This window comes from Perissodus microlepis, chromosome 5, assembly GCF_051167445.1.
Source record: "Perissodus microlepis isolate ML-2025 ecotype Zambia chromosome 5, ASM5116744v1, whole genome shotgun sequence".
In the NCBI taxonomy this organism is placed as follows: domain Eukaryota; kingdom Metazoa; phylum Chordata; class Actinopteri; order Cichliformes; family Cichlidae; genus Perissodus; species Perissodus microlepis.
In genome coordinates, this window is record NC_140465.1 from 29097425 (window position 1) to 29121571 (window position 24147).

The 24147-nt window shown below is 41.3% G+C and overlaps 1 protein-coding gene across 1 annotated transcript in view; it reads left to right on the forward strand.

The window, feature by feature from the left end:
* The first annotated feature begins 7104 nt into the window (after nucleotides 1-7104).
* LOC146387556 (plexin-A2-like) overlaps nucleotides 7105-24147 on the forward strand; it is an 81081-nt gene continuing 64038 nt past the window's right edge. Inside the window, exons 1-2 of the mRNA XM_084929236.1 lie at nucleotides 7105-7436; nucleotides 19367-20718. Of these exons, the coding sequence (XP_084785362.1) occupies nucleotides 19495-20718 (1224 nt within the window). The 5' untranslated portion in view covers nucleotides 7105-7436; nucleotides 19367-19494. The remainder of the gene's footprint in view (nucleotides 7437-19366; nucleotides 20719-24147) is intronic.

A 24147-nucleotide genomic window follows, 5' to 3' on the forward strand; every position in this document is an offset into this window, starting at 1 on the left:
TGACGGACAGGCAGCCAGTGTAAAGACCTCAGAGCTGGACTGCACTATCATGCAAAGAAGAGACCATATGTGAACATGATCCAGGAACATCACTGTCTCCTTTAGGTTAAAGCTCATTTATAATGGACTGAGGGAAAAACTGAAATTTGGAATTCTTTAGAATTAAACGTAATCCCAGAAGTAAACATGCAGCATCCATGTTTTTGGAAAACACGGTCAGTGTTCTCCAGACTAAAAAGAAGACTGATCATCCAGCTTGTTATCAGTGCTCAGTTCAAAAGCCTGCATTTCTGATGGTATGGGTGTGCATTAGTACCTATGCAATTGACAGGCTGCATTTGCAGTTTAGAGCAACATATGTCTTTGTCAGGGAAGTCCTTACATGTTTCAGCAAGACCGTGTCAAATCACATACTGGATCTATTTGAACAGCACACCTTTGTAGTAGTCATTTAAGCTGGTCTGCCTGGAGTCCAGTCCTTTCACCAATTGAAAACATTTTGCATACAATGAAATTAAAAAAACGACATTGAAGACTCTGAACTCTCTAGCAGCGTCAATCCTCTACTGTTGTTGTCGACTGTTCTTAAAAGAAGAGGGGATGCTGCACAGTGGAAAATTGAAACGATCATTTTTTCCTAGTATTTTTTGGAGTTGAACCATTTGATGTGTTTTCTATTGTGAATAAAATGTGAGTTTATGAGATTTGCAAATCATCGCCTTTTTTATCGTGGGGCGATCGTGGCTCAAGAGTTGGGAGTTTGCCTTGTAATTGGAAGGTTGCCGGTTCGAGCCCCGGCTCGGACAGTCTCGGTCGTTGTGTCCTTGGGCAACTTCACCTGTTGCCTACTGGTGGTGGTCAGAGGGCCCGGTGGCGCCAGTGTCCGGCAGCCTCGCCTCTGTCAGTGCGCCCCAGGGTGGCTGTGGCTACAATGTAGCTTGCCATCACCAGTGTGTGTGCGAATGGGTGGATGACTGGATGTGTAAAGCCCTTTGGGGTCCTTAGGGACTAGTAAAGCGCTATACAAATACAGGCCATTTACCATTTTATTTTTATTTACATTTTACGCAGGAGCCCAAACTTTTTCGGAATTGGGGTTGAATCACCAGATAAACAAGCGCATTCTTGTCTATGAGAGCATCCCGGCTTACTCGGTTTGTAAATGTAAAACTTGGCCTCTCCACTCCTTTAGCGCTATTTGGAATCAATACAAAAAGAAACAGCTTGTGTGAAAAATCAACTGAGACTGAAAGGAGCATCATGTACAGACTTCACAAATAAAACTCAGGGAAGAAGATGATACAGCCTGAAATGCTCAATTGATGAACTACTCGACTTTCTGAAAGTTTAATACAAAATCACTACGGGGATCACCACAACAACCTTGACACTGAAAATGATGTATGCCTAAATGAGCTGATGCCTGTGTGTTTGCAGAGAGATTTTTTGTAATGAATAATATAATTAATTCCTAATCTAAATGCATAAAGTCATTGTTGTTGAACAAGGAAAGTGATTGATTTAACAGCACTGTGTAGAAGCATCAGTGCTTGTATTCTGAACACAAATTTCTCATGGGTAGAAAAGGTAGATGAAGTCAAACATTTTCCTTATGCAAAGCTTGACTAATAATTCTACAAAATACATGATTATGTTTTTAATGTAAACTGTGCACAGGCAGCCTCATAAATATTGACAGGAAGACTTCTTTTGGCTTTCATCTAATCTCCTTTTTTCAGGTTTATGTAAATCGACTTTATCATTTGGCAACATGAGTGAGAGATCTGCGTTGGCAGCTCAGGGTGCAATCTGGTCCTGCCAAATGTAGCCATTTTTCATCAACATTACAACAAGACCATCAGATTCAGTGACCCCCACCACGTTACTTCTTGCAGAGCAATAGACAGCATGAAATATGGATGAAACCACCATAACGTCACCCACGGCCAGTGAGGTTCTGTTATGAAGCCTTGAGCTAAATATTTCTACACTCGGCCTTTTGGCCGTTTTGAAATTGGGCGTGTGGAGGAAGGGGTTGGCTCTGACTTTGAAACTGAGGACAAACAGACCAGCAAGCATAGCCTGAATTACCCTGCATTCTGACTCTAAAAATTATTGTGATTTATAAAATGAACTAAGCCCATAATATCATCACAGCAAGAGAGCCGAAGGCCATTTTTACCGTATACTATGCAACTAAAATGCTTTTTGCAATCAGGGGCTATAACCAACTGAGGCACTTCTGTGCTAGCTTCACTTTTCAGACCTGAAATCTACATCCATCCTTTTATACTGTCTATGTCTCTTTCACTAGGCTACATTATAATAGCTCCATTACCTTGTATTTAAATCTTGTGTTTCAGTGAAGGTGCCATATTGCCACAGGGTAGCTGTGCCTCCTAACAGATGAATATGGAGGTTGGAGGTACACTTTAATATCATTACGACTCACAAAATTTATAAGAAAAAAATCAGGCGGTTTGGTTTGGTACTTAATTCTGAGAGAATGTTCCTGATTTTCCAATGGAAAAGTGGTCCTTGCTCCCTACTGGTGATAGCACTTTTAATAGAAATCTGAAAAAGTCCCTGGTTTGAAGGCTTCTCTCGGCTTCCTCTAAATATAAAACTGGTCTGACTGAAACAACCATTTAATGTTTTTACTTTAAACTCTATCCTTCTTACTGTTCCTTTGTTTGTTAAGCCTCCCACTCTTAGAAGCACAGTTTACACTGATAACGGCAGCTGATTTACTTTTTAAAATACTAAGGATATTTTTTGAAGAACTGGGCCTTTATTTTTGATAGATCTAATAAGGAGGCTGCTTCCTTTCTCTTCCTTTCTCTATTCAGCAGCTGAATATTCTATTCAGGAAAACAATTGCCACTTGCAGAATGTCTAAGTAGCTAGCAAACTAATTAAACTGACATGCACTCCAGTGCTAGCTCTAGATGACATTTTATATACATTTATGTTTACTGCATGTCACACTCTTTAAAATGACAATAAAGATGAAAGCAGTGAGACATCATCGGGTCGCCTCATCCATAAGCTCTGGTCTTCATACTGACACTTCTGCGCCTTGTCCATCAGTCATGATATCAGATGGTGGACACATCATTTAAAAAAACATTTGCTGCCACAGATCCGTGAGCTTTGCCACTTTCACCAAACTATATTTTTTGTCTCATCAACAGAAGAATCAGAAAAACAGTTTTATTCAGGTGTTTGTCCTTAATCAAAAACAAACAAACAAACAAAACTGGACCTTCCAATGTGATAACATTCACATTGTACCAGGATTTTTGGTTGTAAATAAATAAAAATGTTTTTAAAGCATTTCACCATGAGGAGTAATACCCAGCAGATGTGCTGAAGTATTACTGACAGGCCATGATAAGCGATCGATGTTTTGGTGAGGAGTTTAATGTAGTGTTAGTTGTTCGCAGTTCCCTTTTCGCTCCTTTTGCACTCATGATGTAAATACAAAGTTTGCAAAGCTCAAAGTAGACTTTTAAACTGTTAACCACTGAGGTCTTCACCTGCTTGCGAGCACATTCAGCGCAGTAGATCTTCAGCTTAGGTAAAATCTATATTTAGTATTTTTCTCTTGGCTCTTTTAAAAAAAAGTGCAGTGCAGGAGCAGTTTTGGTCAGATCTCTTTAGGCTGTATTTAGTTTAATGCATCTGTAAACAGGGCCTGGCGGTCTTGGCCCTGATATCCACTGGCTACATCTGAAGCACCAACCCCCCCACAAACCTGGTTTGACTTTTCTTTTGGATGGAAAACATCTGTGTGAAACTATTAATATAGACAACCTCACAGAAGAAAACATCTCTAAGAGACGTCTAAGGAAGAAAAAGTAACAAGGGAATTAATAATTGTTTCCCATCATGAGCCTCCTTGTTATGAATGTGACATTAGAGTGTGGAAATGATGGATGTGCTTTGGATAAAGCCTGGTGTTTATAGGTGACTGTTTAGGCAAAATGAGGGATATGAGGGCCTCTCAATCCTATTCTTTGCACAGTGAGGTGTAGCGGTTCAGACTGAAAGGTTTTAATGGCTTTCAGTTGTTATTATTCTGTGTGTTATGACAGCTTGATTGGGCCTGCGGTTGTCTTTCATTGCCGTTCCATTTGCAGAGCTTCGTGTTGTTATGGTAATTTCCATGAAGTAGATTACATCTAGCTGGCTACTCCACTTGGGTCCTGTCTGTGAGAGAGGCCCAGAGCCACAGCATAATATTCATAATGAACACATTAGAACAATGCCAGAGTAAAATATCACACACACCAGGCACACTTGAGTCCTTTCACTGACCACCCCGGTTACCTGAGTAACTAATTGCAATATTGATGAAGCTGCAGATCACCATTTTCCAGGAGGAGCTGTAATTTCATTTGAATTTGTACTCATTTCACTAATGTCCACAGGCTTGCAAGGATCCTGCATTGTCTAAAAGTTTACTCTGTGTGTCATAAACAAGGCCAAGGCTCATGTTTAAGAAGGGTTTGACTTAACAATGCAGGTACTTTATACGATCAGGTGCCCATCTGCTAGCTGTGCCTTCCTGCTGTGACATTTAGGCAAATATGCACGTAAGTTTGTGATTTTATTATTTGCTAAATAAATGTTTTTGCAACTCTGTTTCCTATTTCTCCTTGCCTTCTCATAAAATACTAGAAGACTATGTGTTTTAAGCTGTAAAACCCATTGATGCAAAATTGTGAAACTCACTCTCAGCATCTAAGTGTGCAGACAGAGATCAGTGCATCCCCTTTACTGCTTCTTCAACTTTGAGTTGCTGGGGACCTGTAGCCTGTAACTGTTTTATTAGTTGTATTAATGAATATTGATATATTTTCTAATTCCAGCGCTCTTTAGTTTTGCTCAGCTGAATAAGATATGATGTTGTCTTTACGTATGGTAGTCTCCTTCAAGACTTCTTGAACTAAAACGCTAACGTCTCCCTCTCCCTCTCTCACTGAGTTTACTCCAGAGATTTGAGTGTGTAAGTGCGGCTCTTGAAGGAATGATAACGTGGATTTGCACACCAGCTTGAAAACTAATTCACAACTGCAATTGCCCTTGAATTAGACCTGTGGAGAACAGATAACAATCTCCCACATTTCAGTTACACACTTACAGTCTACATTAAAACCTCAAGCAACCTTGAAAAATACCATAAGCCATCCATACAGGCATGGCTCATCACACATATCTTAGTATTAACTGTAATTACACATCACTACTCTTTTCAGCACAGGTGACATCTCCTTTACTGTTTAATCTACCTTTTTTATATGATGAAAAGCAGGAGAAACAGAATGTAATATTTAAAAATGAATTGTTGGACGCAAACATGATCAGACACGTCTACAACTCTGTCCTTCAACATAAAGCATTTTGCTACAATCTGGATGTGATCTTTTGGCATATGAATGGTAACGTTTATAATTCTTTTATTTTCACAGCCATTTATGAAGCTTTCATCTCAACAAGTTTAGACTATTATAATTCACTTTTCACCAGTCAAAGGACCATCTTCTGGCATCATCTCATCTAAAAGCCAGATGCCACACTTTTAACAAATTCAAAGAAATAAGACCCCATCGCTCCCATTTTTGCTTCACTTCTTCAGAACTGATTTTAGACTTAAATTAATTAGTTAGCCCATTCCAAATGCTCCCAAAGCCTTACAAAAAGAAATTGCTCATTTTCTGCTTAAATCCTACAGCTGTGGAACTCTTTATAAGACAAACTGGAGTTTGTCGAAAGAAAGTCTGTTATTGCTCCCCTTTTAAGTCTGTTGAACACATCTGTCTTTATTGTAGGCTTTTGTGTCTTCTCACTTAAATCTGTAGCTGTGTGCATCTGCATATTAACTCCCAGCACAGTTTATGTGCATAAATAGCCTCAAGTGTAAGTTTGTATATTTGTTTTTGTTTGTGTTCAGACTTGTGTGTTTGCTAATACAGTATGTGTGTGTATTTGTGGTGTGTGTGTATGTGTCACAGAGGTTCGTGAACTCATGCACCCGACGTGGGGCCAGTGAGGAATAACTGCCATCTGCTCATGCCTGAGGGAGTCCGCTGCCCACCCAGAGCTGCTCAGCCCTAACAGGTAGCCAGTGTGACATCTCAAACTCATCTCCAAACCACCAAACAGCAAATAATGAGGAGCAGACAGCTGGCCGATGGACGCTGCCTGCCCCCCTCCCTATCCACACCAGAACCCCCCAAATGTCTACTGAGCTTTTCAGCAATATGGGCAGGACAATGGTGATAGTGGGTTTGGATACATGCTGCACTAGACCCTTATTGTTACAATCATATATTTTTTAACCTTTATGGTTTATAACGCTTAAAAAGGCTTAAAATGAATGATCTTTGCTAGAGCTCTGAGACACACACACAAAAAGTGTGGCCACATTATTAAGCCTACAGATGGCAGTATTTCAGCTGAAACTTGTGCAGGCTGCTGTGAGCCTTTATATCAGCCAGTGAATGAAAATACAAAACAGAGAATTTGCTCTAAAACATGTGAATGCTTGCATTTCTTAGAGAATCACATACTGAGCGAGCGGGCCTAACGAGCGAGTAAACCGCTGCAACGCAATTCCTTTTCCCATCAGAAGATGTGTGAATACATGATTCAAAATATACAGCCCATTTGTGCATATGGAAAGCAGTCATTTCACAAATGTATAAAGATCACAATCGTTTGACAAATAGGCCTATTTTGGTCGCTGACTTTATCTCCGTCCTGTGTGCTGTTGATAACACGCAGTCTAGGTCCAATTTGAATGGAATTGTAAGCGCATTTAGAAGTCGGCTCTTTACCAAATGTTTTGACGACTTTTTAGAATGAATCATTGTCAGTGTCCATCTCCACTGATGAACAAATGCGCAGGAACTTTTATTCGTTCGCTGGAATAAAAGACATAAAACAGGTATTGCAACGCGCCCAAGTTGTGCCAAAGGATGACGCGACGGAGGTTGGGTCTAAAAGCGCACATTGTACGTGAGGTGCAAGTGAACTGATGGGTGACTTCATGTAGCACCGGCATCCACACAGAGAGTGAGAGAGAGAGAGAGGGAGGGAGGGAGGGAGGGAGAGAGGTGGAGATGGGGTTGTGTGACAGCCTGTTACAGAAAATGATCAATCCCTGAACGAGGCGGGAGGGTCACTTGATATCGTCTCCTTCTCAGCGGCTGACAGGGAGATGCTCACTGCTGTCCAGATGACTTTACAAGCTCTGCGTCGCGTCTGCGCGTAGAATAAATTAACCGGCAGTTTATCTCGCTGTATTTGTCGTCCACACTCATTTAGCCCACTGACTGACTCACTGACTGAGACGCGGGACGTTTCTCCCAATATTCAAGCGAAATAACCGGATCTGCGCTACTCATGAATGAATCTCCTGCTATTTCAAGGTGAGTGGGCTATGCTTTGGTGTTAGCAGCTGAGCGGCAGCTTGTAGAGCAGCTCTGCATTGTGCAGAAGGGTAAAGTTGTTAGACTTCACGCACCTTGGACGCCGTGAAAAGACGCGCAGCGAGCGTGAACTCCGAATGGCGTTATGATTTAGAATGCACGTGTTAATTGGACAAATTGCGGCTCTGCTGACCACCTGTAACAACCAGCAGATGTGGGCTGATGTTCTGAAAACAAAGCAACTGTAAATGCCTCAGCTTCAGTACCAATCAGATCCTCAGGCAAGAGCATTTCTGTATTAGATTTGATGGGAATAATCTTCTTATCAATAACTCTGCTTTACACAAAGCCTGCAAAAGCCACCGGCTTGTGCAGATTTCCCCAAAACTCTTTACACATTTAGATTATTCTGGGCAGTTCATCAGATTATTGGTCATCAGGAGAATACCAGAGTGAAGTATTTAGCCTGGAGACAGTCAGCTCTCCGCTGCTGCCCTGCAGCCAGAGCTCGTGCTGCTTTGGCAGCGGGGCAGAGCAGAAGCCACTGGGATGCTGATAAAGCTGGGCAAGAGCTGAGATGAAGCTTGAGTCTGAAAGAACTAAAGCACACACAGCTGCAGCGGTGCCAACTACAACAATGCTGTTCACTAAGTGCATCTTTGTTTGAGCTCTCCTCTGTATGGTGGTTGAGGGGGCGAGGAGCGGTTGTAGTTGGATTCACGGCTCTTTGACTCTCACCCCTCATGCAAACCAGATGAGCCCTTCTTCTCCCTGTATGCTCTTTCTGGTCTGGCTTATCTGGCCGGCCAGTTGGACTAGCTTTTATTCTCCTGGCCCCTCCAGAGTGGGAAAAGCCTCTCGTTGAGAGAGAGAGATTGGCTTCTCTTTTAGCATGCTCTTGCCAGTCATGCGCTTCGGCATTTTATCAGTTGCCTGCTAATTTTAGAATTTAAATGAATCTCCACATTACTTTTCTCTCTCTCTCTCTTGCAATTGACAACAATGAATTAAACTAAGGGTTTGGTTTATGATGATTCCTATTCTTCTGAGGTATAGTTGAGGATTACCCACTCCTAACTCCTCAGCTAAGCCATCTTAAAGCAAACAAAAAGACATACTTTGTGTCTTACACGATAAAGCTCTGTCTGAGATTTGTATTGTGACAGTAACACTTTTCAAGTTGCTGAGGATTATCCACAGTACTATCAGTTTTTGTGGGAACTATGTTTGTTAGGAAAACTGTAATGAAAAAATACAAAATAACCGGGATAGAATTTCTGGAAAAACAAGTTACTATTGAGGTTTTCACCCACTGCCCAGATTTTGGGGAGTAAGTGAAATTTCAGGGGAAGATTTCTAAAAGTAGTGATATCAGTTAAAAAAGAATGCTCATGAGTTTAAGAGATTAAACTTTGTTTCTGATTAGGTAAAATTTAAATTATATTTTTACTTTTTTAAGAGTCTAAAAGTAAGCCAATGGGAAAAAAAAATCAATTTTATTGGCAGTTTGATTTAATTGATCTATACATACCATTTGATGTAATTCCTCCATCTGCATTTGTAGTGGTAGTTTCTTGTACTGAGGAAATATAGGTGAATTATTCTGGAGTCTTTTGACCCTAGAGGCAATGTTGGACCAGTGTAGGTGAAGTAATTTAGAGCATCTGTCTCTGTCATTTTCACCCACAAGCTAGGAGTTAAGTGTTATCTCAGACTTCTACAGAGATTAATGAGCTACTTTATGTTTGAGAAGATAGAAAAAAAAGAAGAGGGATGCTTTATTACTACACTGCAAAAAACAGCTTGTGATTTAAAACAACTGCCAATTCAATCTGTGACATTGATTTTGAAGTAATTTCAATATCAGGGAGTGCAGCGTGGGTCAGGGGCAAAGGCGACGCACAGTTGCTCCAATAATACATCAGACGAATTAGTGTATGTAGCACACTTACACGGTGTGTGAGTGCACAGCAGCTCACTGCTACTGCCCATAGCTGGAGACCCCCCACCTCCAAGTCTCACCATCTCCACCCACCGCTACCCCCGGTTGCCAATGGAGACACTGATTAAACACGACTGTTCAGATGCTACAGCCTGCGGAAGAAGACGTCGAGCCTGCAGTTTGTGTGTGTGTGTGTTTGCACGTGTATACTGTACGCGTGTGAATGTGCGTGTTATACGTGTGCCTATTTACTGGTGCGTCTTTGCATATGAGTGCATATTTGCTAAGAGGAGACAAAAAGAGAGGGAAGTGTGACGAGAGGGCTGCGATAACGGGGAGGAGAGCAAACAGTGATATGAAATCGACACTGATGAGAGAGAGAAAGGAAAAAAAGAAGGAAACGAAGACAGAACAAAATACTGCAGATGAACAAGCACAGCCAATGTGCAATTGTCCTTAGTCTTTTCTCTCTTGCTTCCACCTTTCAGGCTTCATGCTTCCACTTATTTCAGTGTGTGATCCAGGCCTGGAGGGAGGTGCATATACAGTACATGTGGAGAAGAGTAACCTTACAGGGTTAGACAGGAGTGTAAAAAGTGGAAATAGCTAGGTAGCAGGGGTGAGAAGGACTAATATAGGAAGAGCGAGGAAGAGAAGTGGTAAAAAACAGTGGAGAGGAGAAGTGAGAGGGAGGAGAGGAAAGTGTGCAGCTCACCTGCCAGATGGCAGCTTTGGCAGCGCTCAGCATGCAGTGATGGCGGTCTTGCAATATGGCGCATTGCCTCCAGATTGTCACACTGTTGTTGATACAAACAGTGTAATAACTTTGCTGATGTGTTTGTTTTGCATGATTTCTTTGGCACTTCTGTATTTAGACAGCATATGGCCATACAAAATAGATGACAAAGTTAAGTGATGTCGCATGAGTTTTTTTAAAATCTGAAATGTATTGACACTAGTTTTTCCGTTTGTAATCGGTTTTCTTATATTACTCATGAAATTCAGTTTAATGGCTCTGAAACCGCTGGACTAAAAATTTTCAGATGTCTGAAAAAGCATTAACAATAACTGGAGAATATTATAGGAAGTACAGGAACCAGTGTTTTCATAACTTAGGTCATATAATGGATCACAAACATCAGGATATCTCGGCTGCTTTTGTTGTAACTTTTACAATCGTTCTTGTGCTAAATTGGTGGGTTTTCTGCCCTTTGAGGCAGATATTCATGCCAGACTTTGGTAATTTCATAGCACATCTCTTTTCTTCATGTAGCTTACATACAAAATACCTAAAACTTGCCATTTGGTAAAATTTGGTTATGTTATTATATCTTATGGAACATGGAAAGAAATTGGTCTTTATGTGTTTGAGCTAAACCCATGTAACTTCACTTTAGTCCATCTCTTTCGTACCATTTCAACAAACTAATCATACTCGAATAACTTCTAAAACATGGCTTCTTCGTCTTTCTTCCTTAGCTTTGTGAAGTGTTGTAGTGTAATTATCTATCACCCAATATGAAATCTGAAAGCACAAAGAAGCCACTATGACATTTGTGGTCTCTGGCAGCTCTTTGACCTACTGTTATTTTAAGATATATTTTTGAGTTTCAACTTAAGTCTATGGATAATAACTAAAGATGATAAAGGCTGCTACAGATTTTAATTAAGTTTGACAGGTGTAGCATCCATCCATCCATCCATCCATCCATCCATTCTTTCCTGCTTATCCTTGTCAGGGTCACGAGGGGCTAGAACCTATCCCAGCTGACAGGTGAAGCAACGGCTTTAAAACCAAATGTTTTAAACATTAATTCAGCCTTTGAAAAAAAAAAATTAAACATTTCTTTACACCTTTAAAAAGGTAAAACATTTCTAGACCTACTGCAAAACTAATGTTAGTATGTGGTCAAGAATTAACATAGTATTACTTGGTAAGAACGCCCACTTCAACCAGTTAATATTCAGTTTAAAACCTGACTTGATTATGACACAAGGTGAAAAAATGTGACTTTCACCAGTGACAATCTCTCCTGTGTCTATCTGGGACACACAGGAGAGATCGGAGAAGAAACAACCCAGCACGTAATATGGAAAATACAATGCGATGACCCCCCCCCCCCCCCCCCCTTCAACCCCCCCCCCCCCCCTTCAACGCCCCCCCCCCAAGGGATTAGGATATTTGATGTTTGTGATGCTGAGTACTAAAACAGTTGAACTTTGATAGATGGATCAGGGAAAACCTGTGGTGTGGTATCATGCCCAAGGATACTTCTACATGACTCTACATGTCGACTGAGGCAAGCCAACCCCAGTTCCTTGCCAGTTCTCAAAAAACAAGAGGCTGCTAAACAACGTAAACAGAGGTTTCAAGATTATATAAAATAAGTCTGGCACTTCAAACTGTTGTTCATTAGGGTTTCAATAGTTAGCACTTGCAGTCGTCTTTTGGCCTTTGCATGTCACTGTGGATTTTCATCTGGTGCTCCAGTTTCCTCCCACATTCTAAAGAAACATATAAGACAGACTAGCGACAAATCCAGGTTACGGGGTTTTGTAACCCTAGTCAGATAAGTGCTTAAAAAATGGACAGATGGCACCTTAAACCAAATTGGACTGAATTATGAAACACCATCACCATTACAGAACACCGTCAAATTGCTCTTTGTTGCCACCTGGGAAGACAGAGTATTTGGGTCCACTTTGTAAAAGCCTTGCTTACGCCGGTCTTACAAAAAAGTAAATGACTAATGTCTGGAATAATGCCTCACAACTTTAAGTGATTACATCTGCAAAATTGTCCTCACCAGGTTATCTGCAACATGTCATAGAAGTCCAGACTGTCTGGACTACATCTAAGACTGCTGTATAGTGATCAGCCCTTGGCAGCTACAAACCAGGTGGGACTGAGCTTAATAGACTTGGAGTATTCAATTTTAATTTGACAAGCAAATCCTATTAGGAAGGGCAAGTTGAGACGAAAGGAAACTGCATTATTCCTGCAGGAGTTGTGTTAAAGCATTAAAAAAAATGTAACGCATTTGCCATGAAGAGAATTTCTATTTGAGAGAAATTCACCTGCATTTGCAGTTTTGGTAGAATTCTAACTCACTTGGTTACTATACTTCAAACCAGGTTATTTCTATTTTTGGACATTGAAGACATTTCTGTGAATCTTCTCAAATTCATGTGAGAGGCTCAGGAAGTAGGATAGAATTTCTGATGGGTAGAATTAGAAAGAGGCCGGGCTGGATTGACCATAGAGTCTGACTGAGATAATCTGGGCAGATGCTTGTATTTGTACAGCTTTGGGGTGAATGGCCACCAAAGGCCTTATTTGCACTGCGGATTAAATGTTAAATGGGTTTTGGAGTAGCAGATACTTAGAGGGAAAGTTGTTGTATAGTAGAACATGCACCATCTCTCCTCCTCTTTCCTGTTTTACTCTCCCTGACTTGCCATCTATTGCAGTCTCCTCTTGCTCATAGTGATTTGTCAGCAGTCGAGGTAGCAGCTGTTCCTTTTGCATTGTAATTTCTTTGATCGTAATTATTCGTGCCAGCTACCTCCAACCTTGGCATCTCCCACCCCACGAAACCATATGGGCAAAGCGGGAGGAAGCCGAGGAAACATACAGGCTTCTTTGGAATAAGTTCTTTGATTTCTGTGTGCAGTGGTGTGGGAATCATGGACATATGTGCTTCACAGCTTCAAATGTAGTCTGCATCACTGTGTTTGATTGCTTTTTCCCCATTCATACACTCAGTGAGGTCTAGTTTCTGCCAAATGTAAAGTATTTTCCTTGTCAGGTCTCCTTGATTTATGCATGAGAAATCAATATGGTCCTGCACATCTGTAGAGTAAGTCAGTCGGTCTGAGGAAAATATAGCTTTGCTTTAGAGAGAGCAATAACAACCTGGCCAAAAAAAAAGAAGAAAAAAGGCAGATATATAAGTGCGAACAGACAATAAAGCCATCCCTCTGAACATAAAGCTGGTAGTTAATATATATTATCTTATAGTACAAATAACTAAACAGGTGAGCTGTTCTGTATTTGGTCACCAGTCTTCATTTCACCATCTTCATTGTCTTTGTGCGGGTGCAGAAAGATAACTCCAAAACCTGATCAAACACACCTGTTTACTCCTCGCTCTGAGGCGATGTAGGTTACCACTACAGGCACTAGCTGTGTGGCTCCAGAAGAAAGACAGCTCACTCTGTCTTCCTATGCGATTGCTGAATTATAGAATACCCTCTATTGCACTTGAACTGCATGGGTTTTCATCACGGCGCTGGAGGTCACTTTGTCTTTCCCCTGTATGCTCATCATATATGCAACACGAGGGCCTCAGCAGTTGAGATGAGCCAGCTTGAGGTCACCATTAAGCAGGGAAGACCAACAACGAGATTTATGGAAGAGGAGACAGAGCTGAGAAGAGGGAAGGGTGGAGAAAGGCATGCATGGTTAAATCTGACTGTGGCAGCAGTGCCCTTCATCTGGTCCCTGCTCTTAACAGCAATTTCAGATAAAGTACTGTATCTGCATGTATAATGCATATGCCCTGAGATAATGGAATGCATTGCAGAGGAGGCTGCTGACTGTGTTGTGGTGATCTGTTGGAATTGGTCCCCTATGTCACATTTACCACTGCCCAGGTTCTGCGCAGCATCCTGCAGTTATTAGAAGCCGAGCTAGTTGCGATGACATAGCGCTGTTTTACTGTCCCCCACGGACATCCTCCACTACTCTACCATCAAGAATTGTGGCTGGCTAGAGAGTCCTAAAGCCTGTAATATCTGTGCTGGCCAATAAACTAAACAACAAGCATGGAGAAAAGGAAATAATTGTTCTGTTTTTTATTATATAAAAAATGCTGGGACACGCAGAGGTGCCAGTCGAACTGCCAATGAAGCTAAATGAATTCACAGCAGTTTGCAGTGATTTCCAGGGAACAATTGCCTCCCAAAGTGTTATTGCCATTAGTCTAAATACTGGTTTTAAGATTGCCCCCTTCCAACTGGGCAAAGTGCTTCTCTTTGAATTTACATTGTAGAACATAATGATAAAAATTAACCACGGGCCAACTGTCATAAAATTTGACTGAGCAATATCAAAGCGAAGATATCCTGTGGGTATCTGCAGTGTGAGCATCCAAGCTACACATTATGTCCTCTGAGGCTCGAGTATGTGTTTGGGTGAGGGGGATTTTGAAGGCGGAGCCTATTGCCCTGGGCTTACCCTCTACAACACTGTGTCTGATAAAACACGATGGGCTGAATAGAAAACACTGCTTTTCTAATAAACTCCACCGGTCCCTTGTGATTCATTATGACATTCATTTAAAAGTCATTGTTAATAAAGACGGCATTTTCATGTCCTAATTCCCCGACTCATCATTGTAGGTACCAGCGACAGCCCCTGGCTCTGGCTTGCTGGCTCCCTCCTCCCTTCTGTGTCTGCCATGTTTGACCTACTTCTGTCTCCACAACATTGTAAACAGATCTACTAATTGCCTTCATTTATTCATTTGGAAGTCAAGTTCTGTTGCGACTGGCGCCCTTTCAGCCCATTCATGTGTGATGTGTACAACTAGCCCTCCCCCCAATGACGGGCTTGTGCGTATTTGACGAGAACCCCAGTCAAAAGTATCCCATGTGGGTTTATATACTACAAGCTCAAACGTTCAGAAGAACTGCAGCCACATATTGTCCAACTCCAAAATGATGTCCTATAAGAAACTTTTAAACTTCTATCAGCAGCCTCATCAGCACAAACCTACAGACACAAAAACCCTTCACGCTTGTGCACAGCCCGCTTGTAATCATAAAGACAGAAGCTGTTATGACTATTGTAGTTCAGACAGTTTTCCGCCCCCGTGGTCTTATACTGTTATTGGCTTTGTGCAGCCTTATAAATCTAGGCCACACAAAACAACAGTGACAAAAAGGAAAAAAATTTTTATCACCTCTGATGTGAGTGACAATGACTCCTATTGTTGACTAAGTGTGAGCACAGAGAAGTATCTTCTGACCTTTAGAAATATCATGGTGCAGTCTGTCGACAGTGTTCTCAAATCTATAATCCAAAACATAAACAAGATAAACCTGAACACATGCTGCTTGTGCTAAATCTGTCCTTCTTTAAAGTGTAAAAAAAATCCTCTTGTATCATCTTGCTCTGAGTGTTTGGAAAGGTAACATCTCCAAAATGTGAATGCTTTGCAAAAATACGTAGCTACCAGCAACAGCCCCTGGCCGAGTGAGCTGTGATGACAAACATGGATAAGAATGTTCAATTTAAGAATTCAACATAAATGTGACTATTAAATATGACTGTGAACAGAAAATCAAAACATAATTTCCCTAAACAGTTTACTTTACATTTATAGGCACCACCTCTAGCCTTTTATTTAAGGCCACTTGTTGTTAAACCTCTCATCCCTTTAGTTTGAGAAGCTTTGTCTGAGGGGTTTCCACCACTTTGCCTGCCAGACCGTCTATAGTTCCAGGGAATAATGTATTTGTATTACATCATTCTTGAAGATAAATAATTTATCTCATCATCCTATCATCATCCCATGTTCTTACAAATACTATATAACCAGCCTATAAGGCTTAGTTTAGCTATAAAGCACAGCTTTAGCAATTCAGTGGTATTGGTTGATCTAAATTATCTAATTAAACACAGTGAATTCTTATTAAAGCATTTTATCGGGAAATTTGTATTTTAATAGTTTTAACTTCATGTCAGTTCTTTTTGTGATGGTCACAATTGCGTTTTAACACAGTATCGCAAATCAATTAAGCCTCTGCCTACAAAGCTGTTCACTACTTCACAAAATATGCAAATCTTCAAGAAATAAGGTTTCCACATAATATCTTATCTGAATGTACTACAGTACACATGAAAAATGCTGACAAAACACATCTTTATGCTGTCAAACTTGAGCGATGACTGAACATGATGCACATACTAACAAAGAAGAGAGTCCTCTTTTAATTATTTCATCGCAACAGCAGTAACCATCGCTTCCGTCCCGTGAATCATGCTTAACAGGGTGCTACAGAAGCTATGACAGCATTTCGCCTCAATTAAAGCTGAACCAAAAGGATGGATTTGGTTCCACAGATCTTGATCCAGGTCAAAGGGTCGTGTTTGCGGAGCACGAGAGACTGGCTTCTCCCTCCTCTGTGTTGTGATTGGTGCCCGCTGAGAGCTCACGTCCCCAGAGGCCTCAGCAAACCATGTTCCTGTGTGTGAGTGTGAATGAGTCACGTCTGGGCTGGAGCGTGTCTGAGTGGCGAGGCGGAGAATTCAGCAGGGAGGACTGCGCAGGGCGAAGAGCTGTCTCTATAATCCAGGGTAAACACTGAGCAGCATGACTGCACGCCTTAGACGTGACCAAAGCCGGCAGAACAGAAATGGATGAAACGACGAGGCTGCTGCTTGCCTGCCCAGCTCCGTTTGCCACCAGCACTTCCTTAATTTCTCTTCTTGTTTTTCTCCCCTGTTTTGTAACTCCTTTGAGGATTTCACTGGAGACTCTCAGCACTGAATTAACCTGTGGGTATCACTGCTGGTGTCTGTTGTTTAAGGTCAAGCCAGACTCGAGCCAACCTCTGTAAATATCATTTGGTCTGCTATTTGCTGTTAGACCTCAAGAGCGATGTCTTATTTATTATTTCCAGTTGAGGAAAGGTCATCACTTGAGTTTTTGATAAGATTACAATGCATATTACACCAAAGGTTTTAAGTTGGAAGTTTGTAGAGTGAGTTCAAGCAGAGAAATCCAAAGCAGAGACAAAGTAGAGACAGCCCCAGCTGAAGCACAAAAATCCCTTTTCTGTGGCAGCTCAAGAATTCAGTCACATTTTTCTAACTCTGCCACTTTCAAGCAGCTCTTAAGTGCATTACTTGACATTCCATTATTTAAAAGACTACAAAAAGAAGAAGAAAGATCTCGGGGAAAAAAGGCTGTACTTCAAAAAGTAAAGTTTCGCAATTAGCACTAGTTCATGGTCATTGCTGAAAATAAGCACATGAATCTTGTTTATATTTCATTTTATCCTCCAGTATTTCAATCACGCATGAGTACTGATTTCATCAGGTTTTCAGGATAAATGAAAACAGAAACGGGTTCATGTGCTCATCAGCTTGCAAAGCAGATGATCTGAGGGATTTTCAGAAAGAATTTGCTGGACAACATTTTGCCTTAAATAAAGATGTAAATATTAGAGCCAACATGTCCTGCCAAATCTAGGCTTTCTGAGAACTAATAAAAGAGATGTTTTTTTGTGTCCAGTCAGGAAAAAAAAGGAAAGACTTCTCTGTTTTCTAAAACAAAGGCAGCAAAGATAGCACTGTGACTATGACTGATTCATTTCATGTCTTTATAAATGGAATCTGTTTTAAACAAACAAAAGCAAACACTAAACTTCAGATTTAAGAGCGCCAATGCAGCGTGTGGCAGATATTACTCTTCGGTGGCCAATTACTGGTAGAGTTGCTCACACTGAGCCTGCCAAATTGAGCAGAGTAGGTTGGGACACTCAAGTGACTTCTCCCCCTGTGTGAGCACGGTGGGGACAGATGGGCAGGAGATGCTGGAGTGGAGCTGGAGTTGGCCCAGCCAGCTCAGTGTCAGTCCATCCGCTCTATCCCTGGCTCCAGCTCAACTCAGCCGGACATCCTGTTAGTCAGCCAATGGAGAGCACCCACTGCATCATGACCTCCGCATTAGGATCTGACATGGCTGTCTTCATTTAACCTTTACTTATACCAGGAAGTCTCACTGAGAAAACACCCCGCTTACGTTAGTTCCAGCCAAAAAAGGACAGTTTGCTTCCGAGGTATAGTCTTCTAGGATTTGGCAGGATATACTTGAAGGAAATTTGAAGGCATTTCATTTATTTTTACTTTTAAAGGATTGTTAGAAGAGTGTGAAGGTGCTTTTGGTGTAGTAACGGCGGTAACAAAGGAGAGACAGAAACCACCTTTGAGTGTATGATTGGAGAAGCTTCAGGCAACACACAGGCAGGATTTAGAGTGATGCAGGTGTTTTAATTTATGATGTATCCTCCTATGCAGACAGTTTTATTACTCCTTTAATGGACATCGATGAAGTAACGGCATATGTGAAGCTACTTTATCTACGATGCTTGTGTTGCCATCATAAAACACCAGTCTTTATATAGAGGAAAAAAGTCCCTCTTTTTATTGTAGATAAGCTTATTTTGTCTGGCCATATGGGAGACGAAAAGATATTTTATATTAACGTTATAACAGTAAAAAAATAAATAAATTAAAAATGTACATCCATCAAACATTCATGTGGCTAACTCATCCATCTTTTTTGTCCGTCATGTGTTTGACGGACATTGTTTGTCCCTTGGAAATATTTACATAAAATATGCTAATGAAATTAAAAAGGGAAGTGTGAGTTGATGCTGCCAGGCTCTGAATCTCTAATGACTCCCTGCCATCCCTGGAAAAAGCCTGATTAATTTAGGAATGTCGGCCGCATTGGAGAGTGATTAATTCCTCCTGGATTCAACCATTTAAACGAACAAGGCAGAGGGGAGGAAGGAAAACAGGGAGCCCAAAATATGGATGCATAATTAATACATTTGGATCATTTAATTAGCCACCCAAACAGAGGGAACGCGCAGCTACATTGTGTCACTGCTTTGTTCAAGTAATAGGCCACAGTTAGTTCTCTCTTACAGAAAGGCGAATATAATGAGCCCCCCTGTTGATATGGGGAATATTGGACCATCTCTCAGGCTAGTAAATATGGGGAGACAGTTTGAACAAATGATTACTTGTTTCTTTGATGTCTCATGTGTCTGACTAAGCAGAGCTAGAGAAGAAAACAAGACATTTCTAGGGTTTTAGTGCCTAACGATATCCTGAAAAGCAATCTTTCACACTTGAAAGAATCAAGGATTTTTTGAGATCTAAAACAAATGTCTTTCTTTTCTTTTTCAGAATGATGTGAAGATCACTTGAGGAGAACAAGACCCCACTTGAGCTGATCTTTTTTCTGGACAATCCTGCTACTTGTTGACACACAATCCTGTTTGTCTGAGCTCAATACTTTTCAGAGCCACGTGGGGATGGGAACGTGCTTGTATAAAGGATGGACTTACTGCGGCCTCACTAAAGGTCACGGTCCTCTAAAGGTCATGTCATGGCCCCTGGCACTGTGGCTATTGACTCTAATCTCTGTGAATCAAAAGATGACTCTAGGACAGACTATGAACACCTTCCAATCAGAGAGGAGGGAGTGGTCGCTGAACCACTTGACTGTGCATCAGTCTACTGGGGCTTTGTACATTGGAGCTGTCAATCGAATTTACAAGTTGTCTTCTAATCTAACTCTCCTGGTGTCTCATGATACAGGACCAGAGTATGACAACAAAGCATGTTATCCTCCACTAATTGTCCAGCCCTGTTCTGAGCCTTTGGCCTCCACTGACAATGTTAACAAATTGTTGCTTATCGACTACTCTCACAACCGGCTGCTGGCCTGTGGCAGCCTCTACCAGGGCGTCTGTAAGCTGATGAGGCTGGATGATTTGTTCATCCTTGTGGAGCCCACGCATAAGAAAGAGCACTACCTGTCCAGTGACAACCAGACTGGGACAATGTATGGAGTTGTTGTACCCTCTCAGGGTCAGGATGCGACTTTATACATCGGCACTGCCGTAGGCGGAAAACAGGACTACTTTCCAACTATCTCCAGCCGAAAGCTGCCTCGTGACCCAGAATCCTCCGCCATGCTGGACTATGAGCTTCACACTGATTTTGTTTCTTCTCTGATTAAAATCCCCTCAGACACACTGGCTCTTGTGCCACACTTTGACATCTACTACATCTATGGCTTTGCCAGCAGCAGCTTTGTCTACTTCATGACTGTCCAGCCGGAGACTCCAGAGAACGGGATGCCTGCAGGTGGCTCCCCTGGCGACCTCTTTTACACATCCCGAATCATCCGCCTGTGCAAAGGTGACAAGAAGTTCCACTCGTATGTGTCACTTCCTGTGGGGTGCATTCACAGAGGCGAGGAGTACCGTCTGCTGCAGGCAGCTTACCTGTCCAAGGCTGGCAGGGTTCTGGCTAAGTCGCTCAACATTAGTGCTCAAGAGGATGTGCTCTTTGCTGTGTTCTCGAAAGGACAGAAGCAGTACCACGACCCTCCAGATCACTCTGCTCTCTGCATCTTCACCATCCAGGACATCAACACCCGCATTAAGGAGCGGCTGCAGTCCTGCTACCAAGGAGAAGGAAATCTGGAGTTGCACTGGCTGCTGGGAAAGGACGTGCAGTGCACCAAGGCGGTAGGTAGATTTTAGGGAGAAATGCTGCTTTGAACCTCACATATTTAGCGAAAGTATCACACAGTAGTGTGTAGCAGTGATATAGTGGAGCTGTAATGAAAGTTAGACTTGCAAGTATGATTGCAGCCTAAACAGCTGATAGATAGGCAGTCTGTGCTATACTGAAGACACTATTCAGGTTTCAAGATCCCATGAGAGCATAAGAGCTGGAGGAGATTATTTCCACAATGCTAATCAGAGGAATTCTGTATTGAGCTCTGATTTCATTCAGGGGTTTAGGCACCGACTCCCGCCTCCTTCTCCTCCCCTTTCTCTCCCTCTCTTTCCCCATCTCCCTCCTTCTGCTCTTGTCGCTGTCAGCATTTTTTGAGCCCTCTGAGACCTGTTCTTGATCTTGAGAAAAAACTGCCTTTCTTGTGAATGTCCAAGTCTGTGCCTTTATAAAAGCTATAATTCTGCATAATGAGAGGCTTTCATGGAAGCAAGTTGAAAGTGAAGCGTGAAAACAATGATATTCATCGCATGCGGTAAATCACTCTTGTGGTTCCCAACATGTACTTTGATTAAACCAGGTCATCAAACAAATGAGATGTAATGTTATCCATAACACCAACGCAAACGCAAAAGAAATCTCTCTCTCTGTATTCATATGCTGTAAGTGTCTGTAATGTGTCTCATTGGATACTTTAGTTCTCTGGTTACATAAATACTCAGTCAAATCAAGCACCAGTTGGGCATGGTGATGCATTAGGTATGATTTCTGTGGTCAGTACAGTTTATATAAGTGTTCATACATGTAACAACATTGTATAGCCACGGCAGATCACCACTTGAAAAGCCCAAAACCTTTCCACTCTGTTGATTCAGTGCCAAGAATGGCAGTTTCTTATTCTGCTAGTTGCTGGGCAAATAAGACATAAAATTCACAGCTAATGACTGAGGCTTTAAATTGGCAGCTGGGTGCTTTAAGTGAAATGATAATATCACTTAAAGTGTAAGAGGTGGGAATTCAGAGATTTTTGCAGCTGACCGTTTGGGGAGTTCCTTTTTTAAGGCACAAAATATCAATTATGCAAATTAAGTATTTAATAACAAATGGGACATGCAATTAACTGCTAAAATAAGCCTGTCTTATTTTTTGCATTTGATCTGGAAATGAACTCACTGTACCTGTATTTTGTAAATCACACGTAAAACTAATCACACCTATGAGCACTATTTGGGGATTGGGCTCACATGCTATTTTGCCGAATATAGTAAATCTGGCCCTTGGTCATTCAATTCTCAAGTTGATCCTTTCAAAGTTTCCTCTAGGTCTACTTTTCCTTCCTGATAAGGGAACAACACAATGAATTGCCACAAAGAAGGCGCTTGAAAATGGCTTAATTGGGCATTAAGGCGTTCTCAACACCAAACAGAGACCTACAGTATTTAATTCAATAGCAATCCATCACACTACTGTTAGCATAACAACATTTAACCAAAAGAAAAAAAAGGCAACTCTGCTACTTTAATAAAATTTGATCATTAGCCTAATGTGTTTCAGAAACAGAGGATAAAAATAGCTGCTCTAAAAGGGTAGATTTATATATTAGGTGACAGGCAATTAGCAGAGGTTTGAGGTGCACGTTAGAAGATCAAGCAATCTAAAAATCTGAGAAAAAGACAAACTACACAGGGTCTCTGGTGCACACACTCTTGAGGTCAAATGCAAGTTTTTTTCCAAAGTGAAATACTGACCAGATATTGGAATCAGCATAAACGTCAGGGTTTCCTAAAACTTATGTGCCGTGTTCGATGCCATGGCAGTGCTCCAAGAGATGAGATAATTCATGTAAATCACAAAAGTCTGCATAGTGGCAATACAAGAACAGTTAAACAATGACCGAAGTCCTGAAGACACACCATCTGGAAACTATAAAAGTATAAACCTAATAATAAGCCTGTATATTTCTTGTGCTAATCCATCTAGTGCAAGTTAAGAATCTTTACTGGATCAGTCACTGGCTGAGACCACATCCTCATTATTATTTGACAATGGTGGATGAAGAATCGTGAACTGATGGTGCGGTTTGGGGAAGGCCTGGCAGCGGCTCCTGAGCCAGGCAGATCCAGAAGTGAATGAAAAAAAGGGGTTGGGAAAATGAGAACGACACGTTTTAGTGAAGGATGCATATACAGACAAAGGACCAGAAGGAGAGTGTAGGAGCGGTGGTCCTGCTTCTAAAATTCAGATTAATTATCTTCATGTAAACTTTAACCTGGCGGTATTAGATTTGAGTGCATTTTCTCAAATGTGTGCATCGAGTTTTAAATGTCACTCCATTCAATCATCAATCGCAAGTGTCACAACAGCAAGAGCAAAAGCATAATTATGAAGATTAATCCCCAGAAGACCACAAAATCTGATGGAAGTCCAACAGTTGATGATTAAATTCAAACCAAAATAGTCAAAAAAGCGACCAAAGCAATTCTGCTTTTAGTACAACTACTAAATCCAGTATTAATTTACAGCATATATGTGTATGTGTCCACATATATTTATGTAGTGTACAGATAGGCATGTCATTAAAATTTCAGCAGCAGAATTTCACATTGACTAATTGGCAATATGTGCAACACTTTTGTGGGTCCAGAGGGAATCTTGAAAATGAGAGATGGATCCTCTATTTCTTGTTTATAAGACTGGAGGTAAAGTGCATGAAGAAAAAGAACTGGTCAGTGGTGCGATATTAGATACATTTATGGTATGCTCACTTAATTGATCACATTTAGTTAAACTCAGGCACAAAGCCTGATGAAAGGAAAAGCTCATTTCAGGGCTAACGAATAATATATGCTTCAGGAATGGAGGATGTAAAACAACAATAAAAAAGCCCTAAAAGGGTAGATTTATATATTAAGTGACAGGCAATTAGCAAAAGTTTGAGGTGCATGTTAGAAGATGCAATAGGACTGCTAAGCGTGCAGCTCTCTTTGATGCCCAATCAAAACCTAACATCTCTTGTGCTCTGTGATGTCAGATCAAGCGATCTAAAAATCACAGAAACAGGCGCAAAATACACGGCATCTCTCGTGTTTGCCATCAGCAATTATTCTGCTCCGCAAATTTGCCCGCTCTGAGGCGTGTTCAGAAACCCAGCAGCACAAACCCTTTTGAAGTAATCATTTTTAACCCTGAAAATTGTGCGCTTAATGCATGTTAGGCTTACCATAAGTCACTCTGAGTTCTCCTCTTATATTCGCATGTGTCTACAGCAATTTCAGTCAGTTTCTGGCCCCCACTAGCTCTCTTCACCCTCTCTCATTACATCTATTTCCTCTCCTTATATCTGTCATACCCACTCCTCCTTCATTTCATTCTCACTGCTTTTCCATCCCTCCTCCTTTCACCTTTTCTCCGGTTCTCTTCCTCACTTCGTCTCAAAA